Source organism: Papaver somniferum, chromosome 5, assembly GCF_003573695.1.
Source record: "Papaver somniferum cultivar HN1 chromosome 5, ASM357369v1, whole genome shotgun sequence".
Lineage (NCBI taxonomy): Eukaryota > Viridiplantae > Streptophyta > Magnoliopsida > Ranunculales > Papaveraceae > Papaver > Papaver somniferum.
The window spans coordinates 173,522,332-173,540,071 of record NC_039362.1 but is presented as its reverse complement, the minus strand read 5'-3'; the positions used below and the strand labels follow the sequence as shown (position 1 = coordinate 173,540,071).

Here is a 17,740-nt window from a genome sequence, read left to right as displayed (position 1 = left end):
AATGCTCCAGACGCCCCAGGAACCCGCAGCTCAACCGAATACGTTGGCGTTCTGGTCTTACCCCACATCCCTTAAAGAAGGCCATCATAAAAAGGGACCCTCAGCGGATACGTCTTATCATTGCCCCTAAGTTTCTGTCTGGGAGTTGTTCACTACATACGTTAGGCTTTGCCTCTTACACTATCGTGCGAACTAAGGTGCATGCCGTGGATTCCCAGCCTTCCTAGGCGAAGGTTTTAAGTTTACCTAGAAACCGTTTATTTCGTGGGTCTTATCTGCCTCATATTCTTGAGGTCTTATTTGCCTGCTTTACTTGCTTCGTTTGTATAAAAATTAGACATGAAAGATATTCCATTGAAAACACTTGTTCAATTACATGTCGTTATATCTTCATCTACGGATAATACTTTTTGATATACACGGGGTTCCACGGGTAGTCCAACTTTCGATCTTGTCTTTCAATCTCGCCGTATATTATCTTGCCTTCCACGTCATTTCCCTTTCCTTCGCAGTCTGCTAATTCGTACGCCCCGTTCCCTGCTACTCTTTTCATTATGTATGGTGCTTCCCAAGTAGGCTCCAATTTTCCTCCTGACCCCCTTTAGTATGGTGGTATTTCTCACAGTACTAGCTCTCCCAGTATGAAGCTTTGTGCCTTTACTTTCTTGTTGTACTCTCTTGATAATCTCTGATGGTAATTCATCATGTGTTGTAGTGCATCTCTCTGTTTTCTTCTAGATCATCCAATTTTGCGAGGATTAAATCGGTGTTTATCCCCTTTCCCATGCTTCTCTCCTTGTTGTTGGGAGGATAGCTTCGGTGGGAAAGACTGCCTCTGCCCCATATGTCAAACAGAAGGGTGACATGCCTGTGCCATCTCTCCTGGTAATTCTGCATGACCACAATACATTAGGAATTTGCTCACATTATCCTTTGTGGTGTCCCTCCAATTTCTTCTTTAGTGTGTATGTTATCGTCTTGTTCGTGGCCTCTGCCTTCCCACTGCTCTGAGGGTACAGTGGAGTTGATTTTCCACTTTAAATTTTGAAGGCATTGAATATCATTCTCACATTTTCTCCTTCGAACTGCTTTCCATAAACTATCAACACGGGTATCCCGAATTTGCATATGATGTACTCAAGGATGAAGTCGTATACATCACCATCTCGTGTGTGCTGCAAAGCTTTGTCTTCAACCCACTTCGTGAAATAATTTTTGGATACTATTAGATATCTCCATTGCTTGGTTCCTGTCACAAATGGTCCCACTATGTCTAACCCCCACATGGCGAAGGGCCAAACACTCAATACTGAGTTTAAGCTCGTGGACGGTGCGTGCACTCTTATCCCATATCTTTGGCATGCTTCACATCTCGTGGAAATGTCTTTCGCGTCTCTGTGCATAAATATGGCCAAAAATATCCTTGTGTTCTGGTTTTTAGAGCTAGGAATCTAGTCATGCTGTGATTCCCGGCGTCTCCATAATGGATCGACTTCATAATTTCTATTCCTTCCTTTTGTGACAAGCATCTCATTAATGGGCCTAGGTACTACCTTCTGTATAGGATTCCATCTTGCACCTCGTAATGTGTGCATCTGTTTCTAATTTTTTTTCCTCTTGTCTGTCTCGCGGAAGGTCTCCTTCCATAAGATAATTATAGATAGGTGTTCGCCAGTCATCTTCGCTCATTTCGGTGCTTTCTTCCTCTATGGCCATCACCTTAGGCTCTCTTTCTTCCCTGCTCACCGACGGTTGCATCAATCGCTCAATACGGATATGGTCTATATTTGGATCCTCAATCATGGACGTTATGAAGGCAAGGGTATCTGCGTGTCTGTTATTGTCCCTGCCTATGTTCCTCCAGATGATGTTTTGTATCTTCGCGGAGTATTATTTTACCAATTGCAAGTACCTTTGCATCACGGGATCAGCCGCATTGTATCTTTCTTCAATTTGGAGAACTAACAATTGCGAGTCGCTGGTAATTCTCACTTCGCTCAATTTCATTTCTATTGCAATCCTCAAAGCTTGTATTACCGCTTCATACTAGGTTTCATTGTTTGTTGCTTTGTAGTCTAGCCGAAAACAGAATACCAACCTGATCTCCGTGGGAGAAGTGAATACTATTCCTAGGACCCCTCCACAGCTGTTCGAGGATCCGTCTACAAAGATCTCCCATCTTCTTAGATTGCACTCTTGCAATAAGTATTTAGGGTCTGGTTGGCTTTCATCAATATCAATCATTTCTTCTACTCTTTCGTCCTCTTCTGAGGGGAATTCCGCGAGAAACTCTGCAACAATATGCGACTTCGTCGAAGTTTGCACCTCATATTTCAATCCAAAGAGATCAATCTGCGTATTCCATCTCACGACTCTTCCTGTCCTTTGTGAATTCTTCAGAACGGACTCTATCGGAATCCTTGTCAGGACTTTAATCTTGTGGGCATGGAAATAAATTCTTAGCTTCTGTGACGCATACACCAATGCCAATATCATTTTTTCAATGTTTGGGTAATTTTTCTCAGCAGAATTGAAGGTTTTGCTGACATAGAATATAGGCTTTTCGACCCCTTCATTTGTGTGAAGTAAAACTATGCTAAGAGCATTTTGTGTTACTGGGAGATAGATGAGTAACTCCTCCCCAGATTCTGGCTTCTGCATAATTGATAATTTTATGAGGTACTCCTTGATACCCTTTAGAGCTTCCTCACATTCTTGAGTCCACGCAAACTTTGACCCTTTCTTCAAGATATCAAAGAAATGCTTGCATTTGTCCGAGGACCTGGAGATGGCATATTCAATATGGCCTGCACCTTTGCTGGATCTACCTTTATGCATTTTTGCGAAACAATGTGTCCCAAGAACTTCGCCGATTCAACCCCATAAATGGATTTTAAGGGATTTAACTTCATTTTGTATTTTCTCATTTGCTCGAAGATCTCCCTTAAATCATCTACATGGTCTCCAGTATCCTTTGTTTTTACCAACATATCGTCCACGTAAACTTCCAACATTGTGTGCACCCATTTCGCAAAAATTTTCTCTACCATCCGTTGGTAAGTAGCACCCGCATTCTTCAACCCAAAGCGCATCCGCGTGTAACAGTATAACCCTCGGGGAGAAAAGAAAGCCGTATGCTCTTGATCCTCTTCGTTCAAAGGTATTTGATTGTACCCACAATATCCATCCATGCATGTCAGCCTTTTGTACCCTGCCGCTGACTCTACCATTTGTGGAATGTTTGGTAGTGGAAAGCTATCCTTCGGACAGGCAGTATTGAGATCACTAAAATCAATACATACTCTTATACTGTTGTTCTTCTTAGGCACTATCACCATGTTGGAAATCCATTTCGCCGGTCTTATTATTCCCGAATTCATCATCTTTTGGAGTTCCTTGTCAATTTGCTCGTGTTAAGCCGTGGATATCTTCCTTATTCCCTTTCTTATCGGTTTAACGTTCGGGTTCAGTTTCAGTTTGTGACATGCAACTTGTGGATCGATTCCCGCCATTTTGTCTATGCTCCAAGCAAAGACATCGCAATATTGTCTTAATAACTTGATCAGCCTTGCCTCTTCTTCTTCCTCCATCTTTGTCCCGTTTCTCACTTTTTTAGGGTCTTCGTTCATCCCTAAGTTGATATCCTTTGTTGGTTCTACAACTGCGAAATTCATGACGGGTTCTCCCAAGTGAGTTGGCTCCTTTATTAGTCGGATTGGATCGTCTTCCTTTTCTAGGATCTCACTGGGGATTCCCACTCCTATTTAGCCTTTGTCATGTATACCATCAATTCTTTTTCCTTCTTCGACTCCAACTATCTCTTCTTTCTCTCCTTCCATATTCTTAATCTCTCCTCGTAGTTCTCAATGTCCTTTTCACCGCAGTCCTTCGTGTCTCCCCAATTCCCTCTTATTTCGCCAATTCCGCTTGGCATGGAGAATCTTATCGCATGATGATAAGTGTATGCTACCCCTTTAATCCCGTGGATCCATGGCCTGCCCATTAGAGCATTGTATGGTGATTCCACATCTACCACACAGAGAGTTACGTTCGTTTCTAATTCTCCCGCGAAGATCGTCATATTTATTTCGCCTTTTGGCTTTGTGGTCACTCCATTGAACCCATATAGAGTGTAGGCTGAAGGCTCCATGTCAGCACCCTCATACCCTAGAGCTTTGAATGCATGATAGAAAAGAATATCTACCGAAATCCCCATATCTACCAAGACTTTTTCCATGGCCCAAATCTTCCATTTATCACTTCGATACTCTTTCCTCGTGATGGCTCGCCAATTTCCAAGGTAACGACTAACGAGTGGGTATGCAAAACTTCTTCCTCCGGTAGATCCTCCACTGAAAAATGATATATCCTTCTTCTGCCATTCCTCCAGGAATTCTCTCGTCATCATAGGGATTATTTTGTTTCCTTAATAATCCCTTTTATATACTCTCCAGAGTACATTTTCGTGAAAGTTCTGGAAATCTCTCTCCGAGTGTGCTATGAAATCACAACTTTGTCTTCCTACTCCATGGATAATTTCGATCATTAGCTCGTTTTCCTGATTCCAATGATGATTGTAGAGTGGAAGCGGTGGCAACCTATGATCTTCCAAATAGTGTGCGAGTTTTCCTTGTTCGATCTGACGAAGTATGACTCTCCGAACATTCCTGCAGTTATTGGTGTGGTGCCCGTGAAAGTGATGATACCTGCAAAACTCATGATTTCTTCCCAGCTACGGTTCCTTCCCCCTGTTGGGTGGGACTGGTATTTCCTCAGTTAGTACGACTTCCTCTCAAATTATTTCTATGGTTGTATTAAGCTTTCAGAGCTTCAGCTCTGTCCAAGCCAACGCATTTGATTCAGTCTTCGTCACCTTTATACTCCTCGCCCCTTGATGGTTTAACCTATCTCTTCGCATTTGATTCAGTCTTTATTGTGACTCCTCTCGCACCGAACTTTGATTAAGCAGTTTAAGCTCCCTTAATACATCTTCCCTTGGTTGCTCTGCTAGCCTTTCTCTTCGTGAAACTTCCATCTCCATCCTCACACCTCGTAGCTCATATAAGATCTCTCGGTTTAGTGTCCTTCCCTGCGCTTCATAGGTGCTTTCTCGTCTTTCTTCACTTTCTCGTGCCCTCCGTTCCATGTATCTCAACCTTTGGTTTTCACACCTCGCGTCTATCAGTAGTCTCCTTAACTCCCCTTCACGATCTTGTTTTTCTTGTCGCTCCCCTTTTCGTGTCTTCTTTCCCTTACTTCGTTCCTCTTCCTCGTAGTTTTCCCATGGATCACTCCCTAGTTTCAGGATCTTCTCTTGTGATGAGACAGGTATAGCTCTAGCGCTAGCACGTTCTTCCTGCAGATCTCTCATTTCTTGTCGATCGTCGAGCTCATGACCAGGTTGCCCCCACATGATCTCCTTGTTCCGCCACTTACGTCTGCCTTGTGGAGTCAGTTCTTTTTTTTTTCACGCGGTGCCCTTTTAACGTCTTTAGTCTTTACGATCCTCACCGGTTCTCTTCTGGCCTCAGCATCTGCTCCTCTTTTCTTCTTCCGCCGACTCTCTCTGCCTTCCCCGTTCACGATCTGCATGACTTCTTTTCCTCCTTTCTTTTGTGCCTCTAGCCGCCTGCTTTTCCTTGTTGCTACCAAGTGCTTCGCTCGATTTGGAACTATAGCCATCTATCAATCTTCAACTTCCACGATCTTTCTCTTCTCTCCACGCGAAATTCCAGGATCTCTTTTTGTTCTATGTCCCTAACCTTGTTTACGAATGTAAAAACTCAAGATTTACAACCCTAACTTCAAACAACTCGCTAGATCTATCATTTCTATAATTTCTAAGACAACTTCTTTCCTTTTCTAACTCTTAGATGAGGATAAATCCCCAATCTAAGTTCCCTGTTTTTGGACGCCAAAATGTAACTACCGAAAACCAGTAGTACGCCCAAATAGTAAGTAAACGAGATCTAAGACTTGAGATACCAATTTGATTAAAGAACTTTTATTGATCTATAAAATGAGAACTCTCGATTACAGTATTACACATAAAGGAAAACCATAATCTTACTCTCTAAGCTAAGGTTCATATTCTACCAAAAATTTCATCCATCATTCGTTGCCCAAGGACCTCTATTTATAGGCATGTCACCCTTAGTGCTGGACAACTCATTTTTCTTCGTGGGAGCTTCGTGGTTTTGCTTTATCCTTCGCCCGACCCGTTTTCCATAAAGTTTTTCCCCTTCTTTCGCTGATACCCATGTGATCCTGTCGGGACAGCTGTCCTATTTCATGCTCAATAAGTATTATCTTCGCCGAATGACTTTTTGGCCAAGCAATCTTCCTTCGCTTGTATACTTGTTTCGTGTGATACCTTTCCGAATACTCCCACAGCTTCCTCGCGGTTTGCACTATTATCTCGTGCACGTATCTTCGCCGGTTCATTAATTATGACTTTCTCTGACTTGATTTGACAAGTCACTGACGAAGATAGATCTTTGACCAGATCCTTTTGAATGATTTCGTATTTATCCTCTTGTACACGTGTCGAGCCGCATATTCGGTATCCACAAAGCTCATCATTAAAGAAACTTTTGGATAGTTTTGCACTGAAATGTCTAAGGCTAACAAAGAAATCAAACTTAATTAACCAGAGCTTATTAGCCAACTCTAAAGCCTGTGGTGCGTCGTGCACAAAGTCAGTATTGAGCATATAATTTTCACCTACATTTTCGTAGACTTGATCAACATTCTGATTAATAACTAATCATGCCTATAATAATACATGCTTTAATCAACACAAGATAGACACTATAATCTTCTAGTATTAAACCTCTTATTCATACTAATGATATTAAGAATTACAGCTATACTACAGTAATAACTTATACAATTCATTACTTTTGAAAATTAGTATCAATGTTACACTTGATAGCGTCAATCTTGGCATGTTCTACTGGTAAATAATTCGATTCCATTGGATATCTTGTTAGGATTCTTCTTCCACCATCGTTGGAATCCCCTTATGGTGAAGATATATAATCTGAAATCAAAATCAGAGGAAAAATCCATTAAGTGACAAGAGAATTGCGTTATAACTAAACAACATGAATAACAAAGTAATCTAATTTGAACACTAAAAATTGCGTTTTACTTTCCCATCATATAAAAAACAACCAAATTGGTTGAATACATGGCTCCCTCAGTTCTTGCATAGAACAACCAAATTCGTGGAATCACAACAATTACAAATGGGCTAAATATTGGTATTCAGTGTATTTATTTTCAAAATCTAAGTTATACATTTTTTACTAATAATAAAAAATTAGACATTGTTTGAAAGAGATGCACAATGCAGGAGATGCCTTTGGTGTTCTTGGTTCACACAGCAGGGGATGGAGATAAACAACAGTTCAGAGTGAAGGTTAGAGAGAAACACTGTAATGGCTAAAATTTTACAAAATAAGACTAGCTTGGAAGAGCAAGTGTGAGTAGTACATGTATGATGCAATCAGTATCTCGTAATCTGTTCTCAAGTAGGTTCCCGGCTACATCACAATCATTAATAAATCAATTGTTAAGGTTTAAATCAAAATAAAGCCTACTAGTGATAAGTAACAATGTGACTCAAAAACTTTTAGATTTGTGGATGCCCGATCAGTTCTTCGAAACTGGGAGATAATTTTACATATGTAACTCTGTTAATCATTGAGATAATGGAGTCTGCAGCTTCGGTAAACACCATTGGAAGAACTACATTCCTAATAAGGTCTGCCCTGCAACGAAGCAAATGAATCATGAGACTTTCTACTTCTTCTCTATTATTTCACGGTGGACATCTGGATGCACTTCTTGTCGTCAACAGTTTGAAGCATGGGAAAGAAATGTTCTAAAAAGGTTTGGAACTTGCGAAACGGAAGTGTTTGGTGCTCGTGCGTAAAATCGACTGATTTTTGGAGCTGTAATTTGGTTTTATTCTTTTAGAATGGTTTTTCCTAACCAATTTCTGATTAAGCACTTAGTTTAATTGGAATACAACAACAATTACAATCCAGTGATAACCAAACTGTAAACTTGATATAGAATCAGATAAAAACCTTGATATGTTTTCTGTAAGTTATTGAATACAAAGATTGATTCTTGACACCGAAATAACATATTATCAAAAATGAACGTGTAAATTTGATGCTTTCAAGTGACTACATCAGTAAAAGCAAGAGGATCGGGGGGCTGAAACCAAGAACAAAATCAGAGAATTAGACCACCAAACATAATTTCTACACCACAAGAACCCCCAAATCACAGAAAAGATAAAAGTAAGGAAATCAAACCTGAAAATTTTGAAGAGTCCCAAAAATTAGATTACCAGCCAGCACCATAGGCTGAAGTATCGACAACACTAGAGGATAGAGCAAGACCCTAAAATCAAAATGAAAATTAAAGATTAAATGAAGATAAACTGATATATACAATTAAACCACAAAAAATTAGTTGCAAATATTAAGATACCCGTGTGTAGAGTTCCTATTGAAATGAAAATAATGAGAGGAGATATCATTATGCTCAGATAAAGATGTAAGTTTTAATGATGCTGATCGATGGTGTTCATAATTCATCCATGGTTTTGATTTCACTATAATAGATCTTCCGCTGATTTACTAGGAGGGCTCTTCTCTTCTCTCCGCCGAATTTCACTTCTATGAAGATAAAGATCCAAGAACTCACTAGGGTTTTCAGTCATATAAAATCTTTATATAATCAGGTAGGGTGCTAATAGTTGGTTAAGATTGTGTGATCCATACACGTGGAAGGTTTGAACGCATTCGGAGCCAACGGTCAGGATTAAAATGTTTCGTTAGTATGATCATAGTGCGGCTGCTCAGATCTATGATTGTTTTAGGTTTGTTTCCTCTGAATCTGCTAAAACCATTATAAACATGTAGGGTTTTTGATAGACGGATTAGATTATGTGTCTGATACCGTGAGGGTTTTGAACGACAATGCTTGAATTGAATTTGGGGGACTGAATGATTTTTGCAGTTAGACTTGGTGGTCAAATTTGTACTGTTGTCCAACGTTAAGAGCAGACAAGATTGAAAAAGCGGGGGTCTAACAACACCACCCAATAATTCAATTAGCAATCTGTATGGACTAACTCCGAAATACTTTGCTAGAGAATCAACTACACGGTCAGACTCAATCTAGATAAAAAGAATCTCAAAGAGTTAATATCTCAATATCTCGATTTAATCTTACTCAAGCAAACCGCGAGTCTCGATTAAAGAGAGATAACTTGGGCTGTGCCAAAGACCAATGTCCAAGGATCAATCAATATCAATCAACAACCAAAGGTTGGATTTCCAATTGATGATCTGAACGCACAACTTGTATTATTTCAATTATATAAAATATAACGCGGAAAAAGAAATAACACAGACACCAGAAATTTTGTTAACGAGGAAACCGCAAATGCAGAAAAACCCCGGGACCTAGTCCAGATTGAATACACATTGTATTAAGCCGCTACAGACACTAGCCTACTCCAAGCTAACTTCTGACTGGACTATAGTTGAACCTCAATCAGTCTCCCACAGGTCCAAGGTACAATTGTACTCCCTACGCCTATGATTCCAGTAGGACACTGCGCACTTGATTCCCTTAGCTGATCTCACTCACAACTAAGAGTTTCTGCAGCCCAAAAACGCAGACTTGATAATAAGCAAATCTGTCTCACACAGAAAAGTCTATCAAAGGATAAATCCGTCTCCCACAGAAGAACCCTGGGTTTTTTTTTCCGTCTTATGATATGAAATCAAGGTGAACAGGAACCAATTGATAATCCAGTCTTATATTCCCGAAGAACATCCTAGATTAATCAATCACCTCACAGCAGTCTTACTTGTATAAACAAGAGGACGTCGAGGAATCACAAACAGTGAGACGAAGATGTTTGTGACTTGTTTATATTGCCTATCGTAGAACTCTCACGATCTCAAGCCAATCAATAGATTGTACTCGTACGACAGAAGATGCAAGATCATATCACACAACTACGATAAAAGTAGTATCGGTCTGGCTTCACAATCCCAATGAAGTCTTTAAGTCGTTAACCTGGTTTTAGAGAAGAAAACCAAAGGTTAGAGGAGAATCGACTCTAGCGAGCGCACTAGTATCACACAGAGGTGTGAGAATCGACTCTAGCTAGATGTCTCCTTTATATAGCCTTCAAATCAGGGTTTTTCCTTAGGTACAAAGCAATCAATATTCACCGTTAGATTAAAACCTGATTTAGATTCAAGCTAATATTTCTCAACCGTTAGATTGAAAACTTAGCTTGTCACACACACTTGAGATATACGTTCACTGGGTTTGTGAAAACCGTGCCCAAACGTGTACGTGTATGTTGGTTCAACATAGTAACCCAAAAGGTTAACCATATGAGCATTTCATATTCACCTTGTTCTTCTTCACCATAACTAGTTCAATTGACTCAAATGAACTAGTTAGAGAGTTGTTGAATTGCTATGAGATCTTATGTAAGTACACAAGACACAATTGAAACAAAGATGATTCGGTTCGATTTGAATCGGCTCATGAAATTTATAGCCACGGTTTGCATACTGCATTCCTTAGTAATTAAGTTTCATGTTCAGAGCACATCCTTAGATCATAACCCACTCAAGCTCGCAAACAAGTTCGCGGACTTAAGGCAACCGACAAAAAATCTCGGAAAAGAGACTTCTGCCAGTTCGCAGACTAAACACGCAAACGAGTTTTTGGAAATCCCGGCATAAATTCTCGGTAAGAGAACTTCCGTCAGTTCGCGGACTTGGCAAAGCCAATTCCTCCAGTTTTTCTCAATTAACAAAGTTCGCAAACTTCGGATTAAGGAATAGGACTTGTGCACATATGTGTTACCACACAATGCTTATATCCATCATTGGTTATATAGACTTAAACTCTCATTTCAATCATTGAAACATTCTTAAAGGACGTTATATAGTTGTTACACTATTTCTCCTCAAAGTGATTGAAACATTATGACTTTCGTCACTAGGTGAAGATAAACCCGATCAAAGCAAAACGCTTTACCAACACATGATTTCGAGATAAATATAAGTAGAGTAAACTCAGCTCGAAATATCAAATGTGTATGATCCAGTCTATATAGCATACGACTTTTGTCTCATAAGAAGTATGAGATAGGATAGATAGACTTTTGAGTGATAGATAAGTTCAATTCTCCACATACCTTTTTGTTGATGAAGTTCCACGGTTACTTGAGTAGATCTTCGTCGTTGTACGATGAATCGCCATGAATTCCTTGATCTCAACTACACTTTTCTATCCTAGTCCGAGACTTAGTTATGTAGACTAGAAATCAAGACTCATAGGTTTGATCACTAACATTGACAAACATGCTTGATATAGCAACGCATGCAAGGTCGACCGAGCTATGCTCTAACAAATATGTATTATTGGACAACCGAAGGGAGTCCTTCTATATGATCACAATGGAGACCAAAAATGCAATTGGATGCAACACTTTTTTTGCATTTTTGATTGATTTAATTGAACATGAATTGATAGTTTTTTTCCATGATAATAGAAGAGTTATAATACCCAACTACTAATAAGCACCATTAAATCGATGAAAATGTAACTTGGTTGTTGGTTATTTCGACCTAAAATCCTTGAAAAAACCGTGGCTTAATCTAATTTGCCACATTTTTATACAATTTCATTCAATTCGACCAAATTGGATCAAAATGTATCGTCATTTCAAAAATTGGTTTGATAATCAATGATTTTGGATCCCCTTTTATATTTCTTCTCCATCAAACCGGTTGAATGCGATCAATTTTACCTTCAATTGCTTCAAATTAAACCAAAAAATTGGAAAAGTCGGGTGTACAAAAAATGTGATGTAAAACAAAGACAATTAGTAACGCATATATGTGTTCCTATTTGGATTTTCTGTTGCAAAGTGAAAGAATTCAGTAAAATTAGGAATTTTGATGGAATCTTCGGTCGGCCTCCCCACCGTGCGCGGTAATCTAGTGATTAAATGAAAATACCTTTGTTAAAATTGAGAATTTTGTTCTTGTTTAGAATTGGATTTGGATTGAGCAGTGATGCTTAACCTGCCATATGTGCTTCTTGATTGCATCATTGTCGTTGCACCTTATGCAGCGGAAGTTGCAATTACCGTGGTTGGTAAAATGACACCATGTATTATAATCCTTGCACCTGACACCTTAATTTAGCGAACAGTTTGGTTAAAGTAATGGAACAAGATCATCACTTTGTTTCATTAAAATTATAAGACAATTATAATACAGTGATGACATATCAAACTGTAAACTAGAGTTAAAAACTAATCAAGACAAGATGAACACCCTAATTAATCAAATTATTAAACCAAATACTTAATACTCCCAAAATTAAAATTAGCGACAAGAGACTTTTGAGATTCAATAAGATTCCTCTCTGTAATTCAACTTGTAAAATCCGAAACTTTTGATCAATATCAATTGATGCTTCAAAAGCGGCTAGATCATGAGATTCTTGTGAAATCCGAAACTTATAGAGTAATTGAAGAAGCTCATATGCTGTGGAGAGATCCTGAAAACCAAAGTGAAAAAGAACCCTTCAAACTACTACTAGAATAGAACAAAACATAATTTGTACACCAGCAGAATATCTAAAATGAAAAGATAAACGAGGAAAAAAAATCAAACCTGGAATACCGATTTTGCTGCAGTATTAGATTGGTAGATCCACCATCAAGACACCTCAGGATCCACCTCAATAAAAAAATACAGCAAAGCTCTGAAATCAAAATGAAAAATTAGAGATTTAATTAGAAGATGAACTCATATAACAATAGACCCCAGAATAATAATATTTCAGTAACCTAGTTTGAAGAACTACATACAGTTAATAGCAAACATTACAATACCTAAGTTAAAATCTCTCATAGAAGTGAAAATATTGAGAGGAGAAATCATTATGCTGATATATAAGTTGTAATTGTTGATGATGAAGCAGAAGAATCATCCATGGTTTCATTTTGATTTACTAGGGTTTTTTTTTCCTTCCGCCGAGTTTCACTTTTGCTTGCAAGAAGAAGATCGAATGTACTAGGGTTGTTAGCTATAAGAAAAATCTTTATATAGTCGTTTAGGGTGTTGATAGACGGTTAAGATTGTGTCTGTGATACACATTCTGAGCCAATAGTCAAATTTGTAATGTTGACCCAAATTCAAAGTAGTCAACAGGTATAACTAGCTGATGGGAGCACAAGGGCTGAGCAATGGCTCACGCAGCTTTGCACACAACAACAAAATTCATCTTCGATCGACTCACTACCATTACAAATAGTTTCAACTCTATTTTCTGTTTTCATCTCAACAGAAGTTTATTTGAACTCGTTTATTTGGTAAAGGAACTATGCATCTTTTCTTGAAATGAATTTGGTCTTAACTATTTATGTACGCACTTGTGCTAAATGATGCCGAAGCAGCCTAACTATCAATCGGTCTTAACTCTAACGCCGTTCAAGATCTTGGAGATGGGAACCAAGTGGGATTTTTTCGGTAAAGTCTAGCTACAGCAAAGCACATATACTGCTTTCCCTTACTCGAAGGTTTGGAATTCTGAAGTCCCTGCAAATATTACTTTTTTTGTGTGGCTGTTGCATCATGGAGCTTTTTTAACTCGAGATAATCTCGCAAAAAGAGGCTGGATGCTGAAACCATCAACCATCTATTTATGCACTCCCCAAGGATCCATTCTGTCTGGATGTACTTCATGAACGAATTTAGGAGGGACTGGGTATCAAGCTTTAACACCACTGATCTCTTCATAGGCTACGGGGCTCTCCTAGAAATGGTATGTTGCTATGGAACTATTGCCTTTTTCTTTTGTTTGGGGAGTTTGGAAACATAGGAATTCTTGCAACTTTCAAGGTCTAGACTACTCACAAGACTGTCTCGTCAGGAAGATCAAATCATTATCGTTTTACTGGAACTCTACAAATGTATTGTTTAGAGGGATTATAGGTACCAAAACCTGCATTACAACTGGGATCTCGTAATGAATCAGCACCAATAAGCTTTTGGTTTGGGGTTTTTCTCTTTCTTTCTTTAGTTATATATAGTGCTGTGAGTGGTTGTCATTGATACTGAATCATCAACCAACATTTTCTTTTTGTCGTTCGGCTTAATTAGTGGCTGCTGTCTTTCCTACTAGGGCGTTGTTTCTCAATGAGATCCGCTGATCTTTTTGTATATCCTTTCTCAAAAATTTTAGTACCATGTGGAAGAGTATGTAAATGGTCATCAACTTCAAATTACAACCCAGCTAGTACAATTGAGAGCTTATATAAACCCCTCTGCACGCTTTGTAACCAAAACAATCGAAATCATACGCCCTTCAATCGATTCAGCTCAGAAAAAACCAAAAATGGCCACGATGCTTATGTTGGCATGTGTTGTTCTTTCTTGCGTGATTGTTGGTGCACCTTATGCAGCTGGAGTTGCAATTTCTTGGGGTATGGTGGTGGCATGGTCTCACCATGCATTGGCTGCTCTTCAACATGTATTCTGTTAAATCTAGAGAATTCAAGAGGATTAAAGACAAGGCCATATTAAGAGAGGTTGAGCTCGATAATTAAGATCATATACTCGAAAACCCGGTAGAAGTCATGCATCAGAACTGAGAGAACCATATTATAGTATAATCTTCTTTCTTTATAATTAGGGACCCCAAAAGTGCCACGTGGCGCAACCATAATCATTCTGCTATATAGCGAGGCCATGTCAGCACTACTGTACATGTCAGCGCCATGTCATTACACACTTTTCACTCTAATAGGCAGCAATGAACAGTTGGGTAATCTTAACAGACTATGCATATCACACAGCTTGGACGAAAAAAGGAACTAAGTCTCCCTTTTGGTAATAAACGTATAAAACTTAAATCGCACCTCCCGTCACTTTTTACAAATTCGGAGATCAATCCCTCCGAGTCTACTATGATTATGCTGCCAAAAAGTAACTCCTTTCCACTTACAAAACCAAAAGTTTTATTTCGTATACAAAGAGACACATTTTAAGTTAGGATGAACATGAAAGGCTACAGGTTAAAACTATACGGACACGCCATTTCACCAACAAGTGACAATGTTTTGGTCGCGAAGCAAGAAACACCTTTCCAAATTTCGTTTTTCTCTTGGATAAAAGTAGCCATTTCACCAATCGTTCCAAATGTAATCACCTATGTTCATCACTAACCGGTAACAACGTTTTGTCTATGAAAGTGACCAATCGTCCAAAATCTAACCACCCATGTTCATCACCAACGGATGGCAACGGTTTGGTTACTAAAGCAAGAAACCTTTTCAGATTTCATTTTTGTCTTTGATGAGAAACACCCTTTCACCAATCGTCCGAAATTCGACACTTATGTCCATCCAAGGTTGTAGGTCCTATAAATATATAAGTAGGAAAACATTCATTTTCAAAAAATTAAGATTTTATCTGAGAAGAAAAACATCCATTTTTTTCAGCGTGTAGTTTGGTACTCAAATGATTAGAAATCTTCTCACTTATTTTGCGACAAAAAGTCAGAAATTTTTATTAGTCACTACAACAACATTTTAATTAATTGTTTAATATTCAGAATTTACGTGTTAATTTGATAAAGGGTTATTCTACTTATCCTACAGATACGAAGTAATGGCGAAGTATCAGCGGACATTCAGATTGCAAAAGCAAGGGCCTCGTGGATAACACTGTCAGCGAAAAGAAGGGACACAACAAGCGGAATAAAGCATCACATATTTTCTCATCAAATGGTTTTCGAGAATGGAACGGTTATAAGTAGGGCTGCACATACCCGATCCAACCCGCCGACCCAACCCGTACCCGACCAAAAAATACCCGCACCCGACCCAACCCGCCGAGGCATGGGTCGACTATGGGTGAGGCACGCCAGAACCCATCTATTTTGGGTCGGTTGCGGGTAGAAACTTCCGTCACCCGAACCGACCCACCCACCCGCCCAAAACTAACGTAGGATTCCTGACCCTTAGATCTAACCTAGGATGAATTATCAGAGCCGTTGAATTGATGTATAAAAGTAGAAGACCTAACCTAATCACATTTTCCTTCTCTTCTCTTCCGCGGCCTCTTCTGAGTCTTCTCTCCTTCTCAGACAGACTCCAAGTCTCCAACTCCATTCTTTTTTCTTCGCTCAGTCTCAGATTCGCTTTGTGGATCATCGGCATCACCAGAAGCAAACCAATAACGGAAGGTAAGATTAGGAACCGTTGTAAACTTGTAATTTTTTGATGATGTGATTTCTTGTAATTTTCAATTTAGGGTTTATCTGTTTAGGGTGTTGTTTTTTAATTTCAGTTTGGAATGAATTGGTATGATGTTACTATGTTAGAACTCAGTAATGAAGAGTTTAATCAGTAGATTCAAAGGATTCTTGAATGTTTATGTGTTTAGGCAGCGCTCAATTTAGTTTAGTTATGTGTATGTTTATCAACCGAGAATTTAACAACTTAACTTTTTCCGTGAACCTATTTTCCTGCTATGATGATTTTGCACACCGACATATTTAGCTTGAAATTGTCTATTCTCTTTGTGTTTAACTCTTAATATCAAGATGTGTATATATTTTAATGTGATAAATGATTTCATGAAGATTTGTAAATCTAGGCAGCCAAATAAGTTATAATTACCATCATAAATCAAGCCTTGAATTGATTACCTAGCAAGTTCTAATTGATTTTTTAGAGTAGCCTATAACTGTTTGTGAAAATTACCTAGTCAATTAGAATTTTGAAACTTAAAATACAGTCTATAAATGCCGTGTGGACCTCGTTGATTCATGCATTTTCAATTTAGGGTTTAACTTGTTTGTATAAATGATAATATCAGGGAGAAGTCTTACTGTGGAGTGTGGACCTCGTTGTTAATATTTATGTGTTTTTAGAGGTGTTATTCTTCTAAGATGCAACTGCAAAAATGAGTATTTGGAAAGCAGAAAATGTTAGATGTGCAGTATCTTCATCAGAATATGTGGGCGAGACTAATTCTACTTCTACTCAAAGTTCTTCGAGTTTTGGAAGTACTATTTCTAGCAAGGACAAGTATATGGCGGGAAGGATCAGCATTTAGTACCGGAAAAAGAATTTTGGATCCTTTTCGAAGCTCCTTAAAGCCCAAGACACTTGAGGCCTTAATTTTGTTACAAAATTGGTTACGAACACCAATAGACATGGATTCATCTACCCTTGGAGTCGAGGAGGAGGAGATTGATATTGCTGAGTCTGGTATGTCTAAATTTTCCTTGGCTCTATTGTTGTTCATGACACTGTGAGTTTTACTGCAGCATGTTTATTACATGAAAGTACATGGTTTACTAAACATAATGCATGCTATGTGAATAGATTAACTGCCCTGTTATGTTAGTAATCTATAACAAAATCTTTTGAAATCCGAAGATCACTCATAGTTATCTCTATATCAACATGTCAGAGGCATTGTCACAATGTCGTGTACCTCATATCAATTGGATTTCTTAAATTCAGTTATTTTGTTCTTGTTTCTTAGATGATTTTTACTTTTATTTTTACATAATAGGATTCCTCTTTAGATGCTAACTGTTAAATAAATTTATATCTGTTTGATGTTTGTTATACTGTTTTCTATGGTTTGAGAATCTT

General features: G+C 38.5%; 1 protein-coding gene and 2 long non-coding RNA genes across 4 annotated transcripts; all 3 read right to left on the bottom strand.

Annotated features, from left to right (window-relative positions):
• Nucleotides 1-4,930: 4,930 nt before the first annotated feature.
• Nucleotides 4,931-5,413, bottom strand: LOC113280093 (troponin I-like). Its single transcript, XM_026528743.1, has one exon. The coding sequence runs from the start codon at nucleotides 5,411-5,413 to the stop codon at nucleotides 4,931-4,933; it is 483 nt and encodes a 160-aa protein (XP_026384528.1).
• A 1,424-nt stretch (nucleotides 5,414-6,837) lies between these two features.
• Nucleotides 6,838-8,704, bottom strand: LOC113278167. Of its 2 annotated transcripts, XR_003325338.1 has the most exons (4): nucleotides 8,509-8,704; nucleotides 8,331-8,418; nucleotides 8,097-8,229; nucleotides 6,838-7,042 (listed from the first exon to the last, which is right to left on the bottom strand). It is a non-coding gene; the product is annotated as an uncharacterized LOC113278167 (long non-coding RNA). The 2 variants fall into 2 exon arrangements; XR_003325337.1 differs by lacking the exon at nucleotides 8,097-8,229.
• A 3,639-nt stretch (nucleotides 8,705-12,343) lies between these two features.
• LOC113278166 lies at nucleotides 12,344-13,101 on the bottom strand. The gene is made up of 3 exons (XR_003325336.1): nucleotides 12,962-13,101; nucleotides 12,741-12,831; nucleotides 12,344-12,624 (listed from the first exon to the last, which is right to left on the bottom strand). It is a non-coding gene; the product is annotated as an uncharacterized LOC113278166 (long non-coding RNA).
• Nucleotides 13,102-17,740: the final 4,639 nt, after the last annotated feature.